The sequence below is a fragment of the Eubalaena glacialis genome, chromosome 12, assembly GCF_028564815.1.
Source record: "Eubalaena glacialis isolate mEubGla1 chromosome 12, mEubGla1.1.hap2.+ XY, whole genome shotgun sequence".
Taxonomy (NCBI): Eukaryota; Metazoa; Chordata; class Mammalia; order Artiodactyla; family Balaenidae; genus Eubalaena; species Eubalaena glacialis.
The window spans coordinates 68,497,833-68,517,239 of NC_083727.1; the positions used below are offsets into that span (position 1 = coordinate 68,497,833).

The 19,407-nt window shown below is 48.7% G+C and overlaps 1 protein-coding gene across 7 annotated transcripts in view; it reads right to left on the minus strand.

Moving 5' to 3' along the window:
- Window positions 1-19,407, minus strand: part of ANKRD6 (ankyrin repeat domain 6) — a 208,847-nt gene that overhangs the window by 34,303 nt on the left and 155,137 nt on the right. For 5 of the 7 annotated variants that reach the window (XR_009702799.1, XR_009702798.1, XM_061206779.1 and 2 more), the window contains exons 1-6: window positions 15,964-16,032; window positions 13,521-13,859; window positions 8,938-9,036; window positions 7,193-7,291; window positions 3,372-3,470; window positions 1,891-1,989 (exon numbers count right to left, since the gene is read on the minus strand). Coding sequence is in view for 5 of the 7 variants with exons in the window: in XM_061206779.1 (XP_061062762.1) it covers window positions 1,891-1,989; window positions 3,372-3,470; window positions 7,193-7,291; window positions 8,938-9,036; window positions 13,521-13,814 (690 nt within the window). In the remaining 2 variants the exon portion in view is untranslated. Of the gene's footprint in view, window positions 1-1,890; window positions 1,990-3,371; window positions 3,471-7,192; window positions 7,292-8,937; window positions 9,037-13,520; window positions 13,860-15,963; window positions 16,063-19,407 lie in introns of those variants that run through there. The other 2 variants (XM_061206782.1, XM_061206780.1) reach the window with 1 other exon arrangement.

The window sequence follows — 19,407 nt, forward strand, 5'->3', positions numbered from 1 at the left end:
CTTTTTCATATTCCTTTCCATTATGGTTTATCACAGGATATTGAATATAGTTCCCTGTGCTATACAGTAGGACCTTGTTGTTTAAATGTGGTTCTTTTGAAAGAGATCTTGGAACTGAATGAACTTATGCACGAATACCACATTCCTTTCTGAGTGGAGATGCCAGAAATCACAGGACAGGATTAAATGCAGGGGGCAAAGTCATGCTGGGCCTGGGTTGTTGGGAATGGTGGGACCTGACCTGAAGGCAGGATCACAGGCAGGTAGCCAGGAGCTCTGGACCCTGTCCCTCTGCCCAGGCAGGGGGTGGGCAGAGAACCCCTTGGTTTCAGTTAGAATGAGCAGAAGCTTCGAAGATGGCTACTTCCACAGGCCCTGGAGTAATATCCCAGTCCTGCAGCCATCCTCAGGGATGTGAAAGGGCCACCTGGAATCATCCTGCAGGCCAGGGTGTTTCGTTTGGGTGGAGTCACTGAGAATCAGTATTCGCTTAACACCAGATGTTTTCAAACTCTTACCAAATAGCCTGTAAGTTTTTTGTTGTTGCTGTTTTTAACAAAAAAATATTTCAGTCAACTGTGAAAGAAGGCTATGTCAAATGCAGCTTGGTGGGCCAGTTCCAAATGCAAACTGTTTTTAATTCCCAAACAGAATGACATAAATAAGTCAGACCAATATAGAAGTGAAATCATTCATTCGTTCCTGGCAGGTGAACAAGTAAAGCATGAAAATCCCGCCATCCCAAGGCCCTCCTTCCCTGGTAAGTAGCCGAAGAAAGTGTTCATTTTGTTCCTGAGTCACCCAGTTGTGTGTTTTGAGGGAAGCTCTGGAGCAGTGGTTTCCAGTCTCGCCTGCTCACTGGAATCAGCTGGGAAGCCTTAAAAACTACCCAGGATGCCTGGGTCCCACACAGACACTGATTTAATTGGCCTGGAGTGTGGCTTGGGCATGATGATTTCCCAAAGCTCGCAGGTGACTGAAATATACCACCCAGGTTGAGAAGCAGCACTGGTTGGTGAGGGCTGTTTGGGGGTAACCTGACGAACCCAGAATCCATGGGGAGGCTGTAGAATGACAGAATTTAGCTATTTTATTAGGTCAGTGGTTCTCAATCCTGTCTGCACACTCAGGCCAGGAGCTTTTTAAAAATACCATTGCCTGGACCTCACCCCAAGATGTTCTGATCATTTACATTGGGGTGGAACTCAGGAATGGTATTTTTAAATCCTCTGTTGATTCTAATATGCGGCCAAGGTCAGTAACCACCATTATAGGGTATTTTTAATCTGAATCACAATTTTTTTTTTTTTAATTTCAGATTTACGTACCCAAACTCAGAAAAGTCAAACAATGCATCACTTAGGTATAGGCATCAATAAATAACAAGACAACTTTTTAAAAATCCAAGTAACTATGAAAATCACATTTCCACAGAACACTAATAATCACAGATTTCAAAACCCCAGTATATGGCGTAGATACTGACCAGGTGCTGAACTTTACAGAAAAGAGAGACTCCCTCAGCTCACATAAAGGTGGCAGTTCAGGTAAGAGAACTCAGGAGTCATGAGACACCTAATGCCCTTGCTTACTTACTAAGCCACTCTTCCTTGTGGGTTTCCTTTTTAAAAATCACACTAAAAACAAAACCCACCCCAGGATCTCCAGAAAATGTTCACTACGCAAATGTGGCGATACGAACTGGAATGCTAAGGGCATGCTTTCTCCAGGAGGCCAGATAAACCAGGGCCACAGGAGCTCCATGGCTCCTGCAAAGGCCAGCACTGGCCAAGCCCCAGGCTGGGAAAGGACACCGCCCCCCAGCAGCCTCTGCTCCCGTCTGTGCGAACACACCTGCAGGTTAACCATGGGGAGGACATATGCACTGACCTGGTTCTTTTCATGGACAGAACAGAAAGCACTGAGGAGGAGCTTAATGATGGACAAGTGATTATAGCGCGCAGCAACATGCAAACAGGTGTCGCCTGCCTGTGGACAGAAATCAAACTCTAAGCACAGTCTGAGCAGTTACAAAACAGAGAAGATAAAAAGAAAATATCATTTAAAAGCTGGCAGACTAGCATATATTCTTTAGAAGGTAACAGCCTGAATTATAAGCATCTCCTTTATCACAGACGCTCACTCCACAACTCACAGCCCTTTTCTGTCTGCAGCCCTGCTTTTTCCCCACCACGCAGGCTGTTTCGGGTTTCATACACTGGATGCCTGCTCCCCATGAGACCTTCACAAGAGCTAAGGGAGGCTCTGCTTAGTTGGCATTTACTAAGACTCCGCTGACCCCAGCCTCTCCTAAGACCCAAAGGCTCCGGAGTACCCTGATTAAGACCAACAGCACTGCTTTGGAAATGAGACTTTCCCATCACAGATCCATCATGGCTGAAAGGACCAGGAGAGCAGGGTGAGCCGTTGGACTTTAAGATCGTGTACTCTAAAAAATTCAAGTGCATCCCATTTTAGTAGGACCCCAGTATCCCATGGGGAGCAATGCAGTCTAGGGAGCTGAGGAGGAAGCAATCGCTGAGCATAAAACAGGGCATTCAGAAAAACTCGGGATCAGGACCTTCCTTAGTCCTGCCCCCAGAGAGAAAACAATAGAACTGGAGACAACGTGGTGACCTTCTGCAGTGCTCCCCTGGTGTTTCCATTCAAGCTCTAGTTCTGTCTAGAGATGCTGGCCCTCAGCACAACCTTCTCCCCCCGGATTAAGAAGGAACCAAGCTCAAAGCTGAAGTTCAGAGCATTCTCAGAACCACTTTAGATGAGCCTGCCCCCAATCAGGGGGGCCCCAGCTAAAGCCATTTTTGAGAGAAGCCTCAGATTGTCTTGTCACGTGGCTGAGACACGGGCTTCATGAAGGACACGCAGCTCCGTGGAGGGAGGAGGGATACCCACGGCACCTTTCAGGTCAGGCACCTCTAAGAACTACTGGCCCATCAGCTTATCCCAAGGATGCCTCAGTAATGGATTTGTAGACGCCGGGCATGGAGCGTCAGAAGGCCTCCCGGGTACAGCATCAACCAATATTTGCTAAGAGTTTTCAGGAAGGCTCTGCGGGAAGAGGCTTCCTGAAAACAATTAGCTTCATTCCTAGACGCCTGCTGTACGCAATAAAACAGACTGCGAGGCTGAGGAGCGAGCGAGCAAGGATGGGAGAAAAGCAGTGTTTCCGAGTGTTGATTCCTCTTCCCATACCCCTAAAGAACCCCTTAGGAATTAGCAAAAAATGAATACTTTCTCGGCAGTCCCCGAACCCTTTTTCCTGTCTACATGTGAATACTCTAGCATGCTTGCAGGGTTATTTTCCGAGGCGACATGAAGGAGCGCGAGGGAGGCCGGTTTTGTCCACCCACGTTATTTTTGAGGTCGGCGCGGGAGCCGCCCAGCAGGAGGACGCGCGTGCTCTGGGCGTGGCTATTCTGGCAGGCCAGGTGCAGAGCCGTGTTCCCCGCCTGGGAGGGAAGCAGACAGAAGGGAGCACACGTTAGCAACCCCTCCCCTTCGCGGGCCTGCACCGGGCAGGCTTTGCCGGGGGCCGAGACTTACCCACAGAAGACTCAAGGCTCACGTTCTCTGCTTCCTGATCGGTGGTCCCAGGGCTTCAGTGGCAAGAACATTTAATTGGGAATCCAAACGGGCAGAAGAGTCACATCGCTCATAGAAACCTTGGTTCCAAGTCCTGGCTCTGCCACTTAACTCGTTGCAAGCTACTGGGCAACGCTCTTAATTGAATTCCTTACCTGTAAAATGGAGCGTGACTCCTACATGCTGAGGCTGTGAGGATTGAGTCGGAGAGCCTAGGAGAGCATCTTCTTAATGGCAGTGCTGTGCACGTGCACGAGGTTGTTCCTCTTAGCGACAAGAGGAATACGGAGGAGAGCTGTGTTACGGTAGGTGTTGGTTGGCTACCCTACCAACAGAGTCAGGAAGGCAAACAGGCCACATCCGACACTGCAGGCTAAAGGTTAACAGAATTTGCAAGCCTTTTTCAAATCTTGCGTTTTTCTTGAAACATCAAAATTTGAACTACGGACAAGGCCTCTACCCAACAGCCCATAATACAACTGCATCTGTCACTTCCCACACAGATAGAGCCCCTCTTGCTTTTGGACTCTACCTTCAAGGTCAAAATGGCAACCAAAGGTCAGAATCATGTCCACAGCAATGCTGCAGAAAGAATTCGTGACAAGAAGAGAACTCTTTGAAACTATGGGAATAAGGCCTGCAAGGCTGCTGCTAACCCCAAGAAAAGCAACAAGAGAAACAGGCAACGTGATCTGGTGTCAGCCTGCAAGGACTCAGGAGATTAAATACATAAGCTGAATGTTTGTTCTGCTGAGCTTAAAAGCCGCGTCAGGCCTGCAGCTGCGGGCTCAGAGCTATCAGCCTAGCTGTTTAGGGCTTTTCCCTGGCCTGCTTTACTCCTCTCTGGATCACACAGCACTGTCTGCCCATACTCAAGGATGGTTTATATTCCTTCCCCTTGAAAAGACGAACGAGTTTTTAAAAATAGAGGAAAACTGTGTGCTGCTGGGTCACTCACTCCCCTCTCACCACCTTAGCTCTAACCAGCCTGGGCAGTCTTCCTTCCTCGCTGTTACCTCCAGGAACCTGGTGAGTTCTAAAGCCCGAGAGTTGCGGGAGCTCGTTGGTCATCAACCCTCGTCTGCAGGCTGGAATCACCTGGGGGGGGGGGGGGGGCCTTTAAACAGACCACTGCGCAGACGCAACTCCGATGGCCCCGCCCCAGGGGTGGGGCCAGGCCGCTCGGGTGTAGGCGCTGAAAGGCCGGCATGCTGGGAAACCCCGCCCCCCGACTCAGGGCAAAACGGTACAGCTGGTCACCCCAGGCCTGGTCATCAGGTGGGTTTGGTTTTCTCCCCTCTCCCCGTGTTTTTAAAGTTTCCTAGGAGATTTTAAAGCGCAGCCGGGTAGAGAACCACTGCTAGCTTAGTCCTCCAAAATGAAGGCTCTGTCCATGTTTTAAACACTCCGCTCCCTGTGGCAAGGCTCAGGGCTCGGCTTGGTATGATTCTCGGTGCACACAGAGAAGGTTGTCTCAAAGCTGCTGGCTTCGTGGGAGTCATTAAATGTGTTGAATAAATGACTGAAATAAAAGAAATCTGATGGCTGTAGAAATATACCAAAATTTACTTTGCCAATAAAAAAAATCAATTATGCTGAAAAGCATTTGGATGAAGAAAATGAAAAGACATGGGTTAGAATACAGATGGTGGTACATCCATACAATGGAACGTTACTCAGCAATTAAAAGGAATTAACTAATCATACACGAAACAATATAAAAGACTCTCAAAACCACTGTGCAAAGTGAAAGAAGTCAGACGCAAAAGACTGAAATGTCAAAACCTGAAATTAAAAAAAACTGTGACCTAGGTAGATATACATAGCAGGCATTTTCCCCACCCTGAGTAATGAGTATTGATCTCCCAGACGAGGGCTGCTATACTTTGCCGAGTAAGGACCTTTCTTATACAATGGAATATTATTCAGCTTTTAAAAAAGAAAGAAATCCTGTCATTTGCGACAACATGGGTGAACCTAGGGCAATACACCAAGTGAAATAAGTTAGAGAAAGACAAATACCGTATGGTTTCACGTCTATGTGGAATCTGAAAAAAAAGATGGACTCGTAGAAACAGAGAGTAGAAAAGTGGCTGCCAGAAGCTGGGGTGTGGGGAAATACACAGAGGTTGGTAAAAAGGTATAAACTTTCAGCTATAAGATGAACAAGGCCTGAGGATCTAATGCATAACGTGGTGACTACAGCTGATAACACTGTCTTCTATAATTGAAACTTGCTAATTGGAGAACTTAAATGTTCTCACACACACACAAAAGGTAAATATGTGAGGTGATCAATGTGTTCATTAACCCCTGGGAATTATCAAATCATCACGTTGTACACTTTGAATATCTTACCATTTTATGTGTCGATTATACCTCAATAAAGCTGGGGGGAAAAAAAAAGAGAAGGACCTCTAGAGGCTTCCCCAAAGGCTGTGGCTGGTGCAGAATGGAAGTCCCTCTTCTGGGATGGCACCTCACCTGTGCTTCCAACAGCCCCTGCTGCTTTATCTAGAGAGAGGACGCATGGCTTCCCACACAATACTTTTGGGGCCCTGCAGGTGACAGGAGGGAGTGTGGTGGAGACCCACCAGGGCTGGTTTACAGCCCTAATTGTGTCACAAACGAATCACTTATCTTACAAAAGACTCTACTGGCTGCCCGCTTAGGCCTCCCTATGCATTAATTGGAAACCACCTACTTCGAGTTGGTATAATGTTCCAGATCATGTACCACCTGGAAGAAATGGAGAGCCACCAGCGTGCCGGGCAGTGAGCCAGGCATTACTGGAGGTGTTACGATGCAGGGCTTGCTGCTTTCCTCAAGCTTTCGGCCCCTGAGGGAACCATGAGAAACATTTCACCAGTCAACGCAGCACAGAGCTGTGTGCAGTCCAAGAGAGCCTTCTAAAAACCGCCCGATGGGCCTGCGGGGACTGGGCTGGAGGTCAGCGGGCGGAAAGGAACAGGGTACCCCTGAGGGCGGGGGCAGCGGGAGGGGACGGTGAGCCCACACCGCTGTGCAGGAGGTGCACGCCAAGCTCTCCCAGAGAGACAACAGCAACAGAGGCTGAGGCCACTCTGGGGAGGCCCCAGACAGCGCCGGGCTGAGGAGCTTTCCTGGGAAGTTTCTGAGCGGAGGGGCAGCAGGATGCAAAGGGATCAGGCAGATGGGTCAGTCTGCTGTGAGGCTTCTGAACTAGTCCGGGGACACACTAATAACGAGCACGGCAGGAGAGGGAGGGAGGAGAGGGGGGTGACAGAGGACAACGAGAGAGAGGAGAGGCTGCTGTCCTTTCCTGTCCCCGCAGGACAGGGCTGGCCCCCTTAACCGCACTCTCATAGACCAATGGGAAAGCAGGGAGAGCCGCAGCGCTCACAGGAGGCCGGAGCCCCAGGTAGGTCCTCCTGCTCCCCATGTGGACCCCGTGCATCGCGCCCGCCGAGGAGCTGCAAGCTTTCAATTCCCACCAGGTTCCGCGGCCCCGAGCCCTCGCTCTGCTCAGCGAGAGGAGGCTCCCGCTGGGAAGGCAGGCCGGGCTGTCCTCACCTGTGGCCGAGGGGATCTAGCACCTGCCGGGCCTCACCTTGTTCTTGGCAAGCACGTTGGCTCCTGCTTTAACGAGCAGCTTGGCAGACTGGCTGAAACCGTGCCAGGACGCTTCGTGCAGGGCCGTGTTCCCGTCCTGGGGAGCACACACAGGAGAGAGCACGTCAGCCGAGCCTGGTCCATCTCACTGTCGTCAACAGAGCACAGGGTACTTTAGGGCACAAGCAGGGGCCTTTCCCCGCCAGGGCTTCTCACCTGAACCACAGGACCCAGGCAGTGATTTGAGTGGTCAGTTTCTCCACTCTCCTAGAAATGGTATCTAACAAGTGCCATTCCAGATGCATTCGAGATTTAGGATGTATTACAATTCATGACTTCAGGCATTAGGGCTTGAGTCTCTCCGGGAACCCAGGGTGAGAAAGGCTCCAGGGCCCATGCACAGCTCATGTGTAACAGAAAGTAGCATCAGGAGGTACAATGCCCCTTCCTCCCCACCTCTACCGCCCCTGAGGGCTCCTCTGCTTTGCTCTGCTCCGGCCCCAGAGAGAACCCTGCAAAGGTCAGGCAAATGAAGTGTCCAGCTTCACAAGTTCCAGGGCCCCAAGGGCAGACAGGTAGATTCCACTGCTCCTTTTTCCTCCCCCAAATCTAATCTCTCCCAGTTTAATCCAAAAGCCTCAGGGCCCCCAAACAAATGAGCAGGCACTGAGGACAGTGACCTATCTGTAAATAAGGTAAACGAGTGTCCTCAATAGATGGTTTTTCAATAGAAATCAACCCATTAAACATAGCTTGTATTTGCTTAACTTACTATTAAAAAAAGACACATTAAGTGCAATGAACTGCATTGGGTGGGACCTGGGATTAGGGGTGAGGGGACGGGGGCACAGAGAGGAGAGATGGAAACACCCTCCCGGCTGTTCCAGGCCAGGCGCAGGGCCGTCAGCTGGGGGCAGTGCAGGGACAGTGTCCAACTGCGTCCAGGCTCTGGCTTAGGCATTCATTCAACACAGTAAGCCACGGGCCTGATACTGCTGACACCCACAGGGGAAGTCTAGGGTCTCGAGGGCTGTACCAAAGGCCAGGTGCTGGGAATGGTGGTGGCGGATACGTGGCCCGGAAGCAGGAAGCAGCAGGAAAAGTGAAGGGGGTCCCGGGTGGGAGCACTTCTGGGTGCTGGTAATGACCTCCTTCGTGATCTGGGGGCTCACACAGATGTGCTCAGGCATTGCAAACTCACTGAGCTGCACACGTATTAGTTGTGCCCCTTCCTGTATATGTATGTTACACTGTAATACAAGGTTGTTTAAAAAAAGTGGACAGAGGCCAGATTGCACTTAATTGCAAAGTCCCATGTTTTAAGATGGTTTGACAATTTAAAAACACCGGATTAATATGTCATTGGGATTTTTTAAAGACTTGATTTTTCTTATTTTTTCTTCCAGTGTAGTTTAAATAAATTAACTCACTCCGTTATCTTAAAAAAAAAAAAAAGGAAACAGAGAGAGGCTGGGGCACATCCCTTCCCCCACCCAGGCCTCCAAAGGTCACTAATTCTAGACTTTTTTCCTTCACCATTTATATTTACGTGGTTGCCCACTGCTGCCACAGAACAGAGGGATGAGTTTTTTAAAAATTCAATATCAGATACTCTTTCAGAGGAACCCTGGGCCGATTCCTCATGTTAAGGCATGAGCGCTGACTCAGGAATGACAACATCTCACGAGCTCGGCAGGTCCCAGAGCGGGTCCTCAGGCTGACCCGTTCCACTTCCCTCCTCACCTTGTCCTGTCGGTCCAGAGCACAGCCCTCCTGGATGAGCGCCGCGATGACCTCGGTGTTCCCCACCACTGTGGCCCGGTGCAAGGCGGTCTGATCACCCTGCGGGTGGCAGGGAGACAGGGACAGCAGTCAGCCCTCTCCGGCCCCTCCCCACTCGCTCCCTCGCTCCTCCGCTCGACACAGGGACATCCCCATCACCGCGCGCCAGCCGGGCTTGGTGGGCTAGTTAGTAGACAGTGCATGCCGGGAAGAGTCATTTGTTCACAAACTCAGTGGTAACCCTAAGCCAACTGCAGAACAGCCCTGGGCCACAGAGCCGACCTCTGGATGAGGGTCACCCCAAGGGACGGCGGTGTGACTGTCACATCTGTGAAGAGTGGGTCTGAGAGCTGGGCTGTGTGCTGTGCAATGGAACCAGCAATGCCTGGAATCTTTACTCCCTGCTGAGTCCTCCCAGTTCCCCAGGGTCAGAGGACTCACTAGCCTGCTCTGTCAGCTAGCGGCACTCATGACCGGAGGGCGGGTGTACTTGTTGATTGACTGGCCCTGGTCTAGAGCAATGCAGGGGTTATGCTAGGACATCTGAGGACGCCAGGGACTCAAGCTGTCACTGCACATCTCTAAGAAGCCTCTTCTGATGTTTCATGACAGCATCCTCGCTGATTTATGCTGCATTTGACCCCTTTCTCTGTAATCAGATTCCTGGGATTGCCGACCTTCTTTTTCTCTGTCAGGGCGCAAAGAGAACTTGACTCTTCCCCTAATTGCAGTTGAGAGAAGGACTAAAATCCCAGAGGTAAGACAGTCAAGTCTGTAACAAGAGAGAGTTCTGAAGTCTCTGAAGGCACATCTTATCTCTGACAGGCACTCAGGAAATCAAGTCCAGCCTGGGGCGCAGGCTTGAATGGGGAGATGGGTGAACAGTGTAGAAAACTCCTGGTGGGACGGAAGGGGCGCAGGGCAAGGGGGTCAGGAGATGTGCGTCGTGCATAGCCTTGGGAGACACCTGTCACCTCGCTGGACTTCAGGTTCTTCACCTGTGAAAGGAGGCAAGGTCCCTCCCTTCCCTTCTTGGGGTCTATGATGTGGTTGGCAAGAGTTTTACATAAACAGTTTTCTTGTGGAACACTGGAGGGGCAAAGGACATGCCCTGGGGCACTCCTGGTCCTTAGCCCAAGAGAGGAAAGAAAGATGATTAGAATACAGAAAACATGGAGGTTTTTTTTAAAGAAGGATGCACTGCTACCTATAAATAGCCTTAATCAAATGCTGATTCTACATACATCCCTGGAACCTGTAACAAATGACAATGCACTTTAAAAGCACTTAATCCAAAAAAAAGTTCTGGAGATGGACGGTGGTGATGGTTGTATAACAATGTGAGTGTACTTAATGCCAATGAACTGTACACTTAAAAATGGTTAAAATGGTCAATTTTATGTTATGTATAGTTTATGACAATAAAAAAGCACTTAATCCTATTTAAAAACCAAATTCACAGTCTTAAAATTTTTAAAAATCTCCCTTTAAAAATCCATGAAGGGAGGGACTTCCCTAGTGGAGCAGTGGTTAAGAATCCACCTGCCAATGCAGGGGACATGGGTTCGATCCCTGGTCCGGGAACATCCCACATGCCGCGGAGCAACTAAGCCCGTGCGCCACAACTACTGAGCCTGCGCTCTAGAGCCCACGAGCCACAACTACTGAGCCCGCGTGCCACAACTACTGAAGCCCATGCACCTAGAGCCCGTGCTCCGCAATAAGAGAAGCCACCGCAATGTGAAGCCCGCACACCGCAACTAGAGAAAGCCAGCACACAACAACGAAGACCCAACACAGCCAAAACAAAAACAAAAACAAACCATGAGGGGAAATGATTTTTATTTTCTTCCTTATACTTTTTAATACTTTCCAACATTTTACACATATAATTTCTAGCATCAGGAAAAACTGCTATTTATTAAAAGTCTAAGCTGTACCAATATACCAGGAAAGGGACTGTCCATGTCTCAGAAGCTTTTCTCACTGTTCATTCTGCAGTGATGGATCTGGACCTCCGCTCTCCCACTACCATGATTCCAACCACTGTCCACTGCATTCTGTCACCAAACCCTCCCCTTGGCATCCTAAGCTATTATTCCCATTACAAATTAGCTTTAGCCTTGGTTTTCTTCTCACCCACCTTTCCAAGTCCCCTTACTCAAAGAGGACCCTTTCTGTGTGCCATGCAGTCAAAAGCAGAACATGGCCACTGGGTCAGTGTTTGCACAAGGTGTGCGAAGCCATTATACATCGTCTTCAAACGACTTAGGAAGTGTTTCCAGATGAGGTGTACTCAGTAATCATGAAAAATTGCCCAGTCTTAACTTTTTAAAACTTCTATAAGAATCTCCAAAACTGCCTGTTTCCCTACCAGCATGGTGATGGGTTTTCCCAAAAGGGACCCCAAGTGCAATTTATTGTTACTGACCTGATAAGAAATGTGGTGCCCTGTTCTCAGCAACAAAAGTGAGGCTGCAGCCCCCTCCTTCAGGGTAAAGAAATGTGGTGCCCTGTTCTCAGCAACAAAAGTGAGGCTGCAGCCCCCTCCTTCAGGGTAAAGAAATGTGGTGCCCTGTTCTCAGCAACAAAAGTGAGGCTGCAGCCCCCTCCTTCAGGGTAAACACCGACTCAGTCAGATGTCTAATCATTAGAGGCCTTTTACTGTTCCCACGAGCTGCCGGCATTCTAACTAGCACTCCTTGGCCCAATCAGAACAACCCTTTTACGTAACCAAATGTAACCATTCTGTGCGTGTTGTGCATAAAGTGTGGGTCGTGTCGGCCACTCCTGCTGCTAAGTCACGGCACAGTCTAACCTCAGCCTGGCTTCAAGTCAAATGCTTTATTGTGTTTCACGGGCTGCCACTAAATCATGAGTTGAGGCAGCTTTGAAGCCAGAATGTCACCAGTATTTATTACTTGCTTTTAGCATGAATCTCCTGTACTTGCTTCCCTGGGGGTAACATTCCTTTGTGAAACTCTAGCTCAATGCAAGAAGCTAAATCTCACTTCTAGTTCAGCCCTTAAAAGTCAATTTCCAGAGGGACGAGCAAAACGCGCAAGGAGACCTGACGACCTGGGTGAGGCTATGGTGGGAACAAAGGGTCCTCAGGCACCTGGCACAGATGTCTCCTGCGTGTCCCCTTTCCTGGCCCTGCCTGTCTCCAGGCCACAGCCTCCCCTCCATCTTCACACCCCTCAGTCACAGACCCGCTCAAAGCCAGGGTCCTTGCCTCAGGTGTCGGATATACACGGCTGTGAAGGCCAAAGCCAGCCTTTCCGCACCCTGAGTGGTCCTTGAGCAGGACCGTTACCTTTGCTCACACCAGGTGGGGTGGGTTTGGAGGACTGGGTGAGACACTTTCTCTGGTACATAAAAACCAGCCACCCTGAAGTTACCAAGGTGAGCATCACAGGCTGAGAGACACGAAATACATAAGCCAAGGACCACCTCGGGCTCAGAGCTACTCTCCCCCAGAACACAACACAAGCGAACACCTGAGACCCTTGATTGAAACAGGGTCAATTACCTGTGAATCAACTCTTCCTCCTATAAAACTAAAACTCACTTTTGAAATATTTCCTCTTTGAAATATGACACAGAAAAGAACAAGATGTATCCTCACTACATACTTATAACAGACCCGAGCAGCAACTTTGACATAATCTTTATTTCTATATGATCTAAATATCAACCATGAAATTCTGAAACTTTGGAGGAAAAAAAAAAAAAAAGCTAGGAAAAGTGTGGCACTCTCAACAAAATTTACTCATTATTTATTCAGCGAATATTTATTAATCCTCTACTACGCTCCAAGCACCATGGCATCTAATTCTCTCATTTTATTGATTAAAAAAACCAAGGCCCAGTGCAGTTCAGTGGATAACCAGCTAATATGGGGTAGCATGGCTGGGGCAGAACTCAAATTGACAAGGCTTTTTGCGCTCACCCTGAGCTGTTTACAACCTGTGAAGTCAATTAACCTTAAGACAGGCCTTAAAAAAGATCAGGTGCTTCTGTGGGATGGGCTGCCTCTTTATGGCATCATCAAGCTAAGTGATTGAGCCCAGTGCCTTGGCAAGTATAGGCACCTGAGAAGTATTTGTTGAATGATTAACTACAAAGAAGCAGAAGGAAAACGCTGAAGCTGGAAACTTGAAGACCCAGCAATCTTGCAGTTTGGCACTTTGGTTTGGAACAGGCAAATCGTGTTCCAAAGTGACTGCAACTGTCTGCAAAGTGTATGAACTGCCAGCTCTCCATTTTTCTAAGACGTCAGTGTTCCTTACTTTGGGATTTCAAAAGGTTTGCAACCACTGAGGTCCAGAACTTCGTTCTGAAATACTTTTAGTGTTCTCTCCTACATGGCAAAAAAGAGTGAGCACAATGTGGGCAGATTCCAAAGCCAAGCTCATGGGAGAAACCCCAGTCATGCAAGGGTGAACCATGCCCCTCTTCAGGAGGAATCCCTCCCAGGTGCCACAGGCAGACATGTTGCAAGGAAGCTCAAGACAGGGTAGGTGCACAAAATAATTGCTGACCTCTTTTTCTCTCTCTGATCTTCCAGGGTTCTTCCTAGCCTTGCTTCTCTGGTTTTTCTTATTTTTCTCTTCCTTCATGCCTTTTACCGTGGCCACGGGGTCCTGGACTATTTCTGAGGTGGGGGCCGAGTGATTGTTCATTGACCAATCAGAGATGGCCTTAGAGCTCCAATGAGAGTTGACAGGGTTGGCAGGAGGCAAGAGGGAACTTGCCCCTGGAGTTGCATATTCTAAAGAACTGGTTTCCACAGGTTCAAATTCATAATAATCCCACTCCAGGGCACTGGAGGTCATTCTTCAACTAATTCTCAGTCTTTACCATGACATAAAGCACAGTATCTGTAGAACACGAAGTTAGGAGTAAATTCTTCATAACATTAACCTTCTTTATGGCTACCCATCACCAAGACAGGTAACTTCTGAAATGATTTTTTTCCAATACTTAATCTCCCACCAGCTTCTTTAAAGAACACTAATAAAGAGTTTTCTTCCTTGAATTCCTACATGAGTTTCAAGGCTGATCAACAAGCACAGTAAATGTATAGAAGACACACATGAACCATATTCTGGCAAATGCATTACTTCAGAACTAGTAAAGATCAATTCTACCTTCTCCATTCCCAGCTGTTTCTACACTGTTTTGTTGTTGTTGTTTGTTTTGTTTTGTTTTAAAGCTACCTGGGAGAAGCAATGTACGTATCGTCTAGAGCAAGGGAAAGATGCAAAAAAAAAAAAAAAGATTTCAATAAGTGAAAGAGTTCCTCTCTAAAAGTAGAGCTGGCTTTCCTTCTGCTGCCATGTCCCCCTTTGGCTGCCTTGGCTCCTGACTATTTTACATCCTATCTTGCCTGATACAAACAGCAGTAGTTCTAGAAAGTCAGCATGGCTTTTGCTTCAGGAGAACACAGTGATACTCGCAGTTCAGGACCTGAGACAGGAGTGTTGCGTCAGGATGGGTTAGCATGTCTGGTACTGCAGCCTTGCCCACCGTGGCAAGCAAGGGCTTCAGTTATGCAGAGAAAACCAGATGCAGTCCAACATATTTGCACCAAGCACTGAATGCCCTGCCTTTCCTGTGGTCAGAATCTCTTCTCTCTCCCTGTATTTTTGCTCCTGTCATGTAAGGATAAGATATAATCAGGTATGTTATGATGGCTACAGTGCAAGGAAAGAAAAAAGTATTGTGACTCAAGGTAGAAATCAACAGCTGAGAGCTAAATCAGCATCTTTTGAAAATAATATCCTTGATGACTCAATAGGTTCCAAATATAACCAGAAATTTATGAATGACACTGACAGACTTCTGCCCGTGTATATGACATATTTGGTTATTTCTTTGTGAATGCTGTCCTTCTCAACTTGTGTGTTTGCCAAGTTTTAGGACATTACACAGAGACTCAAAGAAAACTCGAAGCACTTTGGTAACCCACACCCTAGCCCACCTGAGGGTCTGAAATCTGATAACGTTCTGTAACCACAGAGATTACAGGTGAATCTGGAAGCGGTTTATAAATACTAACCCTTCAAGATTCTGTGTTCATCACAAAAGTCCTTACTCCTTTGAGTCCTACTATACAAATTAGAGTTAGAAACAGAATTGAAAGTTTCTGAAAATAGCTTCCAATCAGATTATCATTAGGATATTTTCCTAATAGCTCACTGGACAGCAATTTACATAATCTTTTCTACATCCCCTTCTTAGAGAGTTCACCCCCTTTAAAGACCCAACAGGGCCACCCTATGCACTAGGTGAGCCCATGCCAGCCACTGCTGATTTACTCAGGAATGGATTCTTGACTCCAAAAGAGCCACTGGAATCTCTTTCTAGATCATTTGACTAAAGAAACTCAGAGACTGAGTTTCAATCATGGCAGAGCACCAGAGTGAACTCTTTCTGGAGGCCTCCTTTTTCTCAGATTCCATGAGATCAGTGTGCTATTGTTTCTTTAAATAGGTCCTTTTTAACTGAATATATACAGAGTAAGAGAAATCAAGGGGAGAAAATTAAAAAATTAAGTTTTTAAGCCTCACCTTTTCTCCAGTTATAAGTTTGGTCAATGACACATTTCCAGCAAGCCTTGCCCATAACTCGTGTGTGTGTGTGTGTGTGTGTGTGTGGTGTGCTCCTTCATACTGAGACAGGACACAAAGTGCCCTTCGAGGCTCTGCACTTGAATAATACTAGACAGGAAATAACACTACTAGATAGGAACCATGATAGGAAAACCAGCTCACACTCCCAAACTCAACCTTGCTACTGAGAATGGGTCCCACAGCAGACCTTCAAGAGGAAGTTCTTCCCACCAAGATGAAGCTACAAAGTGCTGGAGAGCATCTCCTACTGCCCCCTCCCTCCCCTAATATCTAGTTACATGTTGTGGGATTCTAGGCAGACAAGCCCCCTCGACAACCATGCCCCGATAGAATGATGGCTTCTACTCACATCGTCCTGGACATCGAGGTCGCAGCCAGCCTTCAGCAAGATCTGGACCACAGAAAGATGGCCCTTATTGGCAGCAAGATGCAGAGGGGTCCGGCCATGCTGTTAATGCAGAGCAAACACTGATTTCAGAACAAGACGTCACGCGCTCTCCCCTGGGGGCGGGGAGCCTAGAGCAAGGTTTGCACAGTGGCGCTCCCCACCACCACCCCCCCGCCCCCCCCCCCCCCCGTTCAGTTTGGCAGGAGATTCTTATGGATTCATCCGGAATTCAAGTTTGTCTTGGTTAACCTTGGCTATTGGCACTGTGATCAAGGAACAAAATATGCTCAAAATGTGAAGATTTCCCTTAGTGCATAATTTCTACTCCCCGCTCATCCAACCAGCAAGTAGGAAAGTGAGGGCTTTCAAGTTTTCTCTTATTTCCCCACTGGTTTGATAGTCAGGGATGGTGAAGTGGCCACAGTGAATCTGATGGGGTAAGAGATGGGAGAGCAACAAAGAGTCAAGCTAATCAGCCCCGGAGAAGTCTAGTTAGTAATTCCTCAAAACTGAAACTGATGGACAAACCATTAGAACACATTCTCCCCTCTTTAGAAACAAATTTTAAAATTACAAAGTATTTCAGCCATTCAAAAATATGAATATTCTTAAATGTACACACCCACCAATCACTTTAAGAAAAAATTAGAGAAACCGTAGCCATTCCTCGTGAACCCCTCCCAGACCTCATTTCCCCTCAACCCCGAGGTAACCGCTCAATTTGGGATTCGTCATTCCTGTGCCTTTTATTACACTTTACTACATGTTTGTAGCCATACACAATAGATGAACATCGTTTTGCTTGTCTTCAAACCTTACATAAATGGTATTAAACTGTACAATGCCGTTTGGCAATTTGGGGGGGTCCAACATTATATCTTTGAGTTTTTAAAAATACTGTCACATCATTCACTCATTCTCCCACTGATGGGTTCCAGGTTGTTCCCAGTGGCTGGCAGAACACACGTGTGTACACATCTCTGGTGCACCTGAGCGGGCTTCTCAGCCCTGCTGGTGGGTCACAGAGATGATCGTTCCCTGCAAGCGGGCTCCTGAGCTGTGACACTGAGGGTCACACTCAGAATAATCCTCTTCAGTGTAAATCAGTTTCCATCTAGAGAACTGACCTTGCCGCACGCCTAATTCTCCAACTTTTGAAGGAGCCATTATGTTGCCTTTGCCTTCTCCCTCAAGTTCACGGTGAAGAAACGTTCCCACCCCAGCTCCAAACAGCATTTAACCATGCACAGCCCCCACCTGGGCTGAAACACTCCCAGAGGAATAAGGGTCTCACACGGCCTGAGTCCTTTCTCGCATCTTGATAAAACTTCCCAAAGGCCTTTATTGATATTCTAGCAGGATAAACCCATTTATGATCTCGATCAAGTGCCAGTTTGCCGTGGGTAACTAGCCTTGCAGGAAAACAGAGAGAGCAGACAATAAAGGATCTTAATTTCAACCCGTGAAATGCAATCAAAGCATCAGAATGATTCTGGAAAGAAAGAGGTCAGAGCTCACTTTAAAATTAGAATTCTTAATTAAGAACAAAGTTTGCCCTAAGAAAGTGGGCTATAAAAAGCCTTCAAAAAAAGGCAACGTCTGAGATGAGATGAAAGCGTGACCTGCCTTGGCCAGCAACTGTGCTCAGTGCGGGCCGCTTAACCTTGACGCCTCCGACGAAATGTCCACAGCTCATGAGATGGAGCCAATAGCCTGGTGTCCCTCGCTGGGCCCGGCCCCGGGCTCCACCTGTCCTGCGTCCTTGTCCAGGTCATCGGATCAGTGACCTTCACAAGGCTTCTAGAGCATCCTGAAACAAGGGGAAGCCCATTGCATTTGTGAGGAGAAAGACGTGTGTGCCGTGAGGAAGGCCGACAGGATGGCTGGACACAAGAACTTCTGAGCGTCTGGAAAGTGCAGACCATGATGGGAGGAGCTGCCCCGAGAGAGGCTGGGGAGGAGGCCACAGGCCAAGGAGTAGCTGGTGCCACAGGTCAGGGGAGCCCCAAGGAACATCCCTGTCGGCAACCAGATATTACAGTGTGGAAGCTGAGGCCCAGGGAGGCAAAAGGGTCTGCCCAAGTGAACACCAAAAAATCAGAAGATCCAGAGAAGGAAACACCGACGTGGTTCAAACCAGGTCACGTGTGGAGGGCACTTCAGAAACTATAGATTACTAACAAGGTGGCCCGGGACTGGAGGCGCCTTCCTCACCCAAGGTCAGCAGAGTGCCCTCTGTGGAGAAGAGAGAGGCCAGAGGCACCAGAGCCCGGCAAGCCCAGCTCAAATCCGGGCTCTGACTAGTAACACCTGTGTGATTTTGTGCAGGCCACTCTCCTAAGCCCCTTTCCTCATCTGTGAAAGAGGCACGTCTCCACTACCCACCCTGGAGGCTTCACACAGGATAAGTGAGGTAACGCCCACCATCCATCACGGGTTTCCTTCCCTCCAACTGTCCCCCGGCCTCGCCCCTGAAGACACCCCAACTGCTGCCTCTCCTCCCTGACACCCCTGCACTGTTGCCTCGGAGACAAGTGAGACCTTTTCAATGGCACAGACCTGGGAGAAGACTTGGATCTCGGGTCACCTGGACAGCCAGGGGGGCCCTCGCTGGAGGGTCGAGGGTCCTACCAGCTAGCTCTGCTCCACTCACCCACTGCCATTTTTGAAATACAAGGTCCCAAGTCTCCACGTCTCTCTGGAAGGGGCTTCTTTACTGAGAACACCCTTCTCCAAACGACACCTTCTCCAGTTCTGCGGGAAGAAATGTTCCCGGCTGCCTTCTCCACACCCACAGCACTTCGGCTCCCCTCAGGGAACCACCCGTCCTGTTCTGGGGGCCCTTCCCACTAGGCCGTGATCTCCCCGAGGGCGGGATTGCCCCTTCCGTGAACGAGGAGGCAAGCGGACTCGGCGGTGTTGCAGGTCAAACCAATCCCGGCGCTCCTCGACCACAGGGCAGGCCGGGCCTCCCAGGGTCACTGGAGCAAATTCCACAGTTCCACCCTTGACCAGAGACAAGGCGGGCCGGGCGGGCTGCAGCCTCCAGGTTCGGGGACGTCTGAACCCCTCAGAGGAGGTGTAGGCATCCTGGGGGCTTCACGAGCATCTGAGCAGCTGCAACAGTGACACAGGGGCTCCTCTGAGGAGGGTCAGTGTCCCCCTTGCATGTCTGGCTCCTTTTCTGGCATCTGGTACAAACTATAGCAAGTAGCAAAGGCGGTAGTAACTGGTTTCCCATTGACCCTGAAGCTGTCCACTCCTGTACCCTGGGCTCTCCTAACATAACCCCTCACACACACACACACACACACACACACACACACACCCCACCCACCCAGAAATGTGGTTGGTTTTCCAGAACATTCTGTAGTGAAAAGCAACAAAAGTAGAGCCATTCGGGGT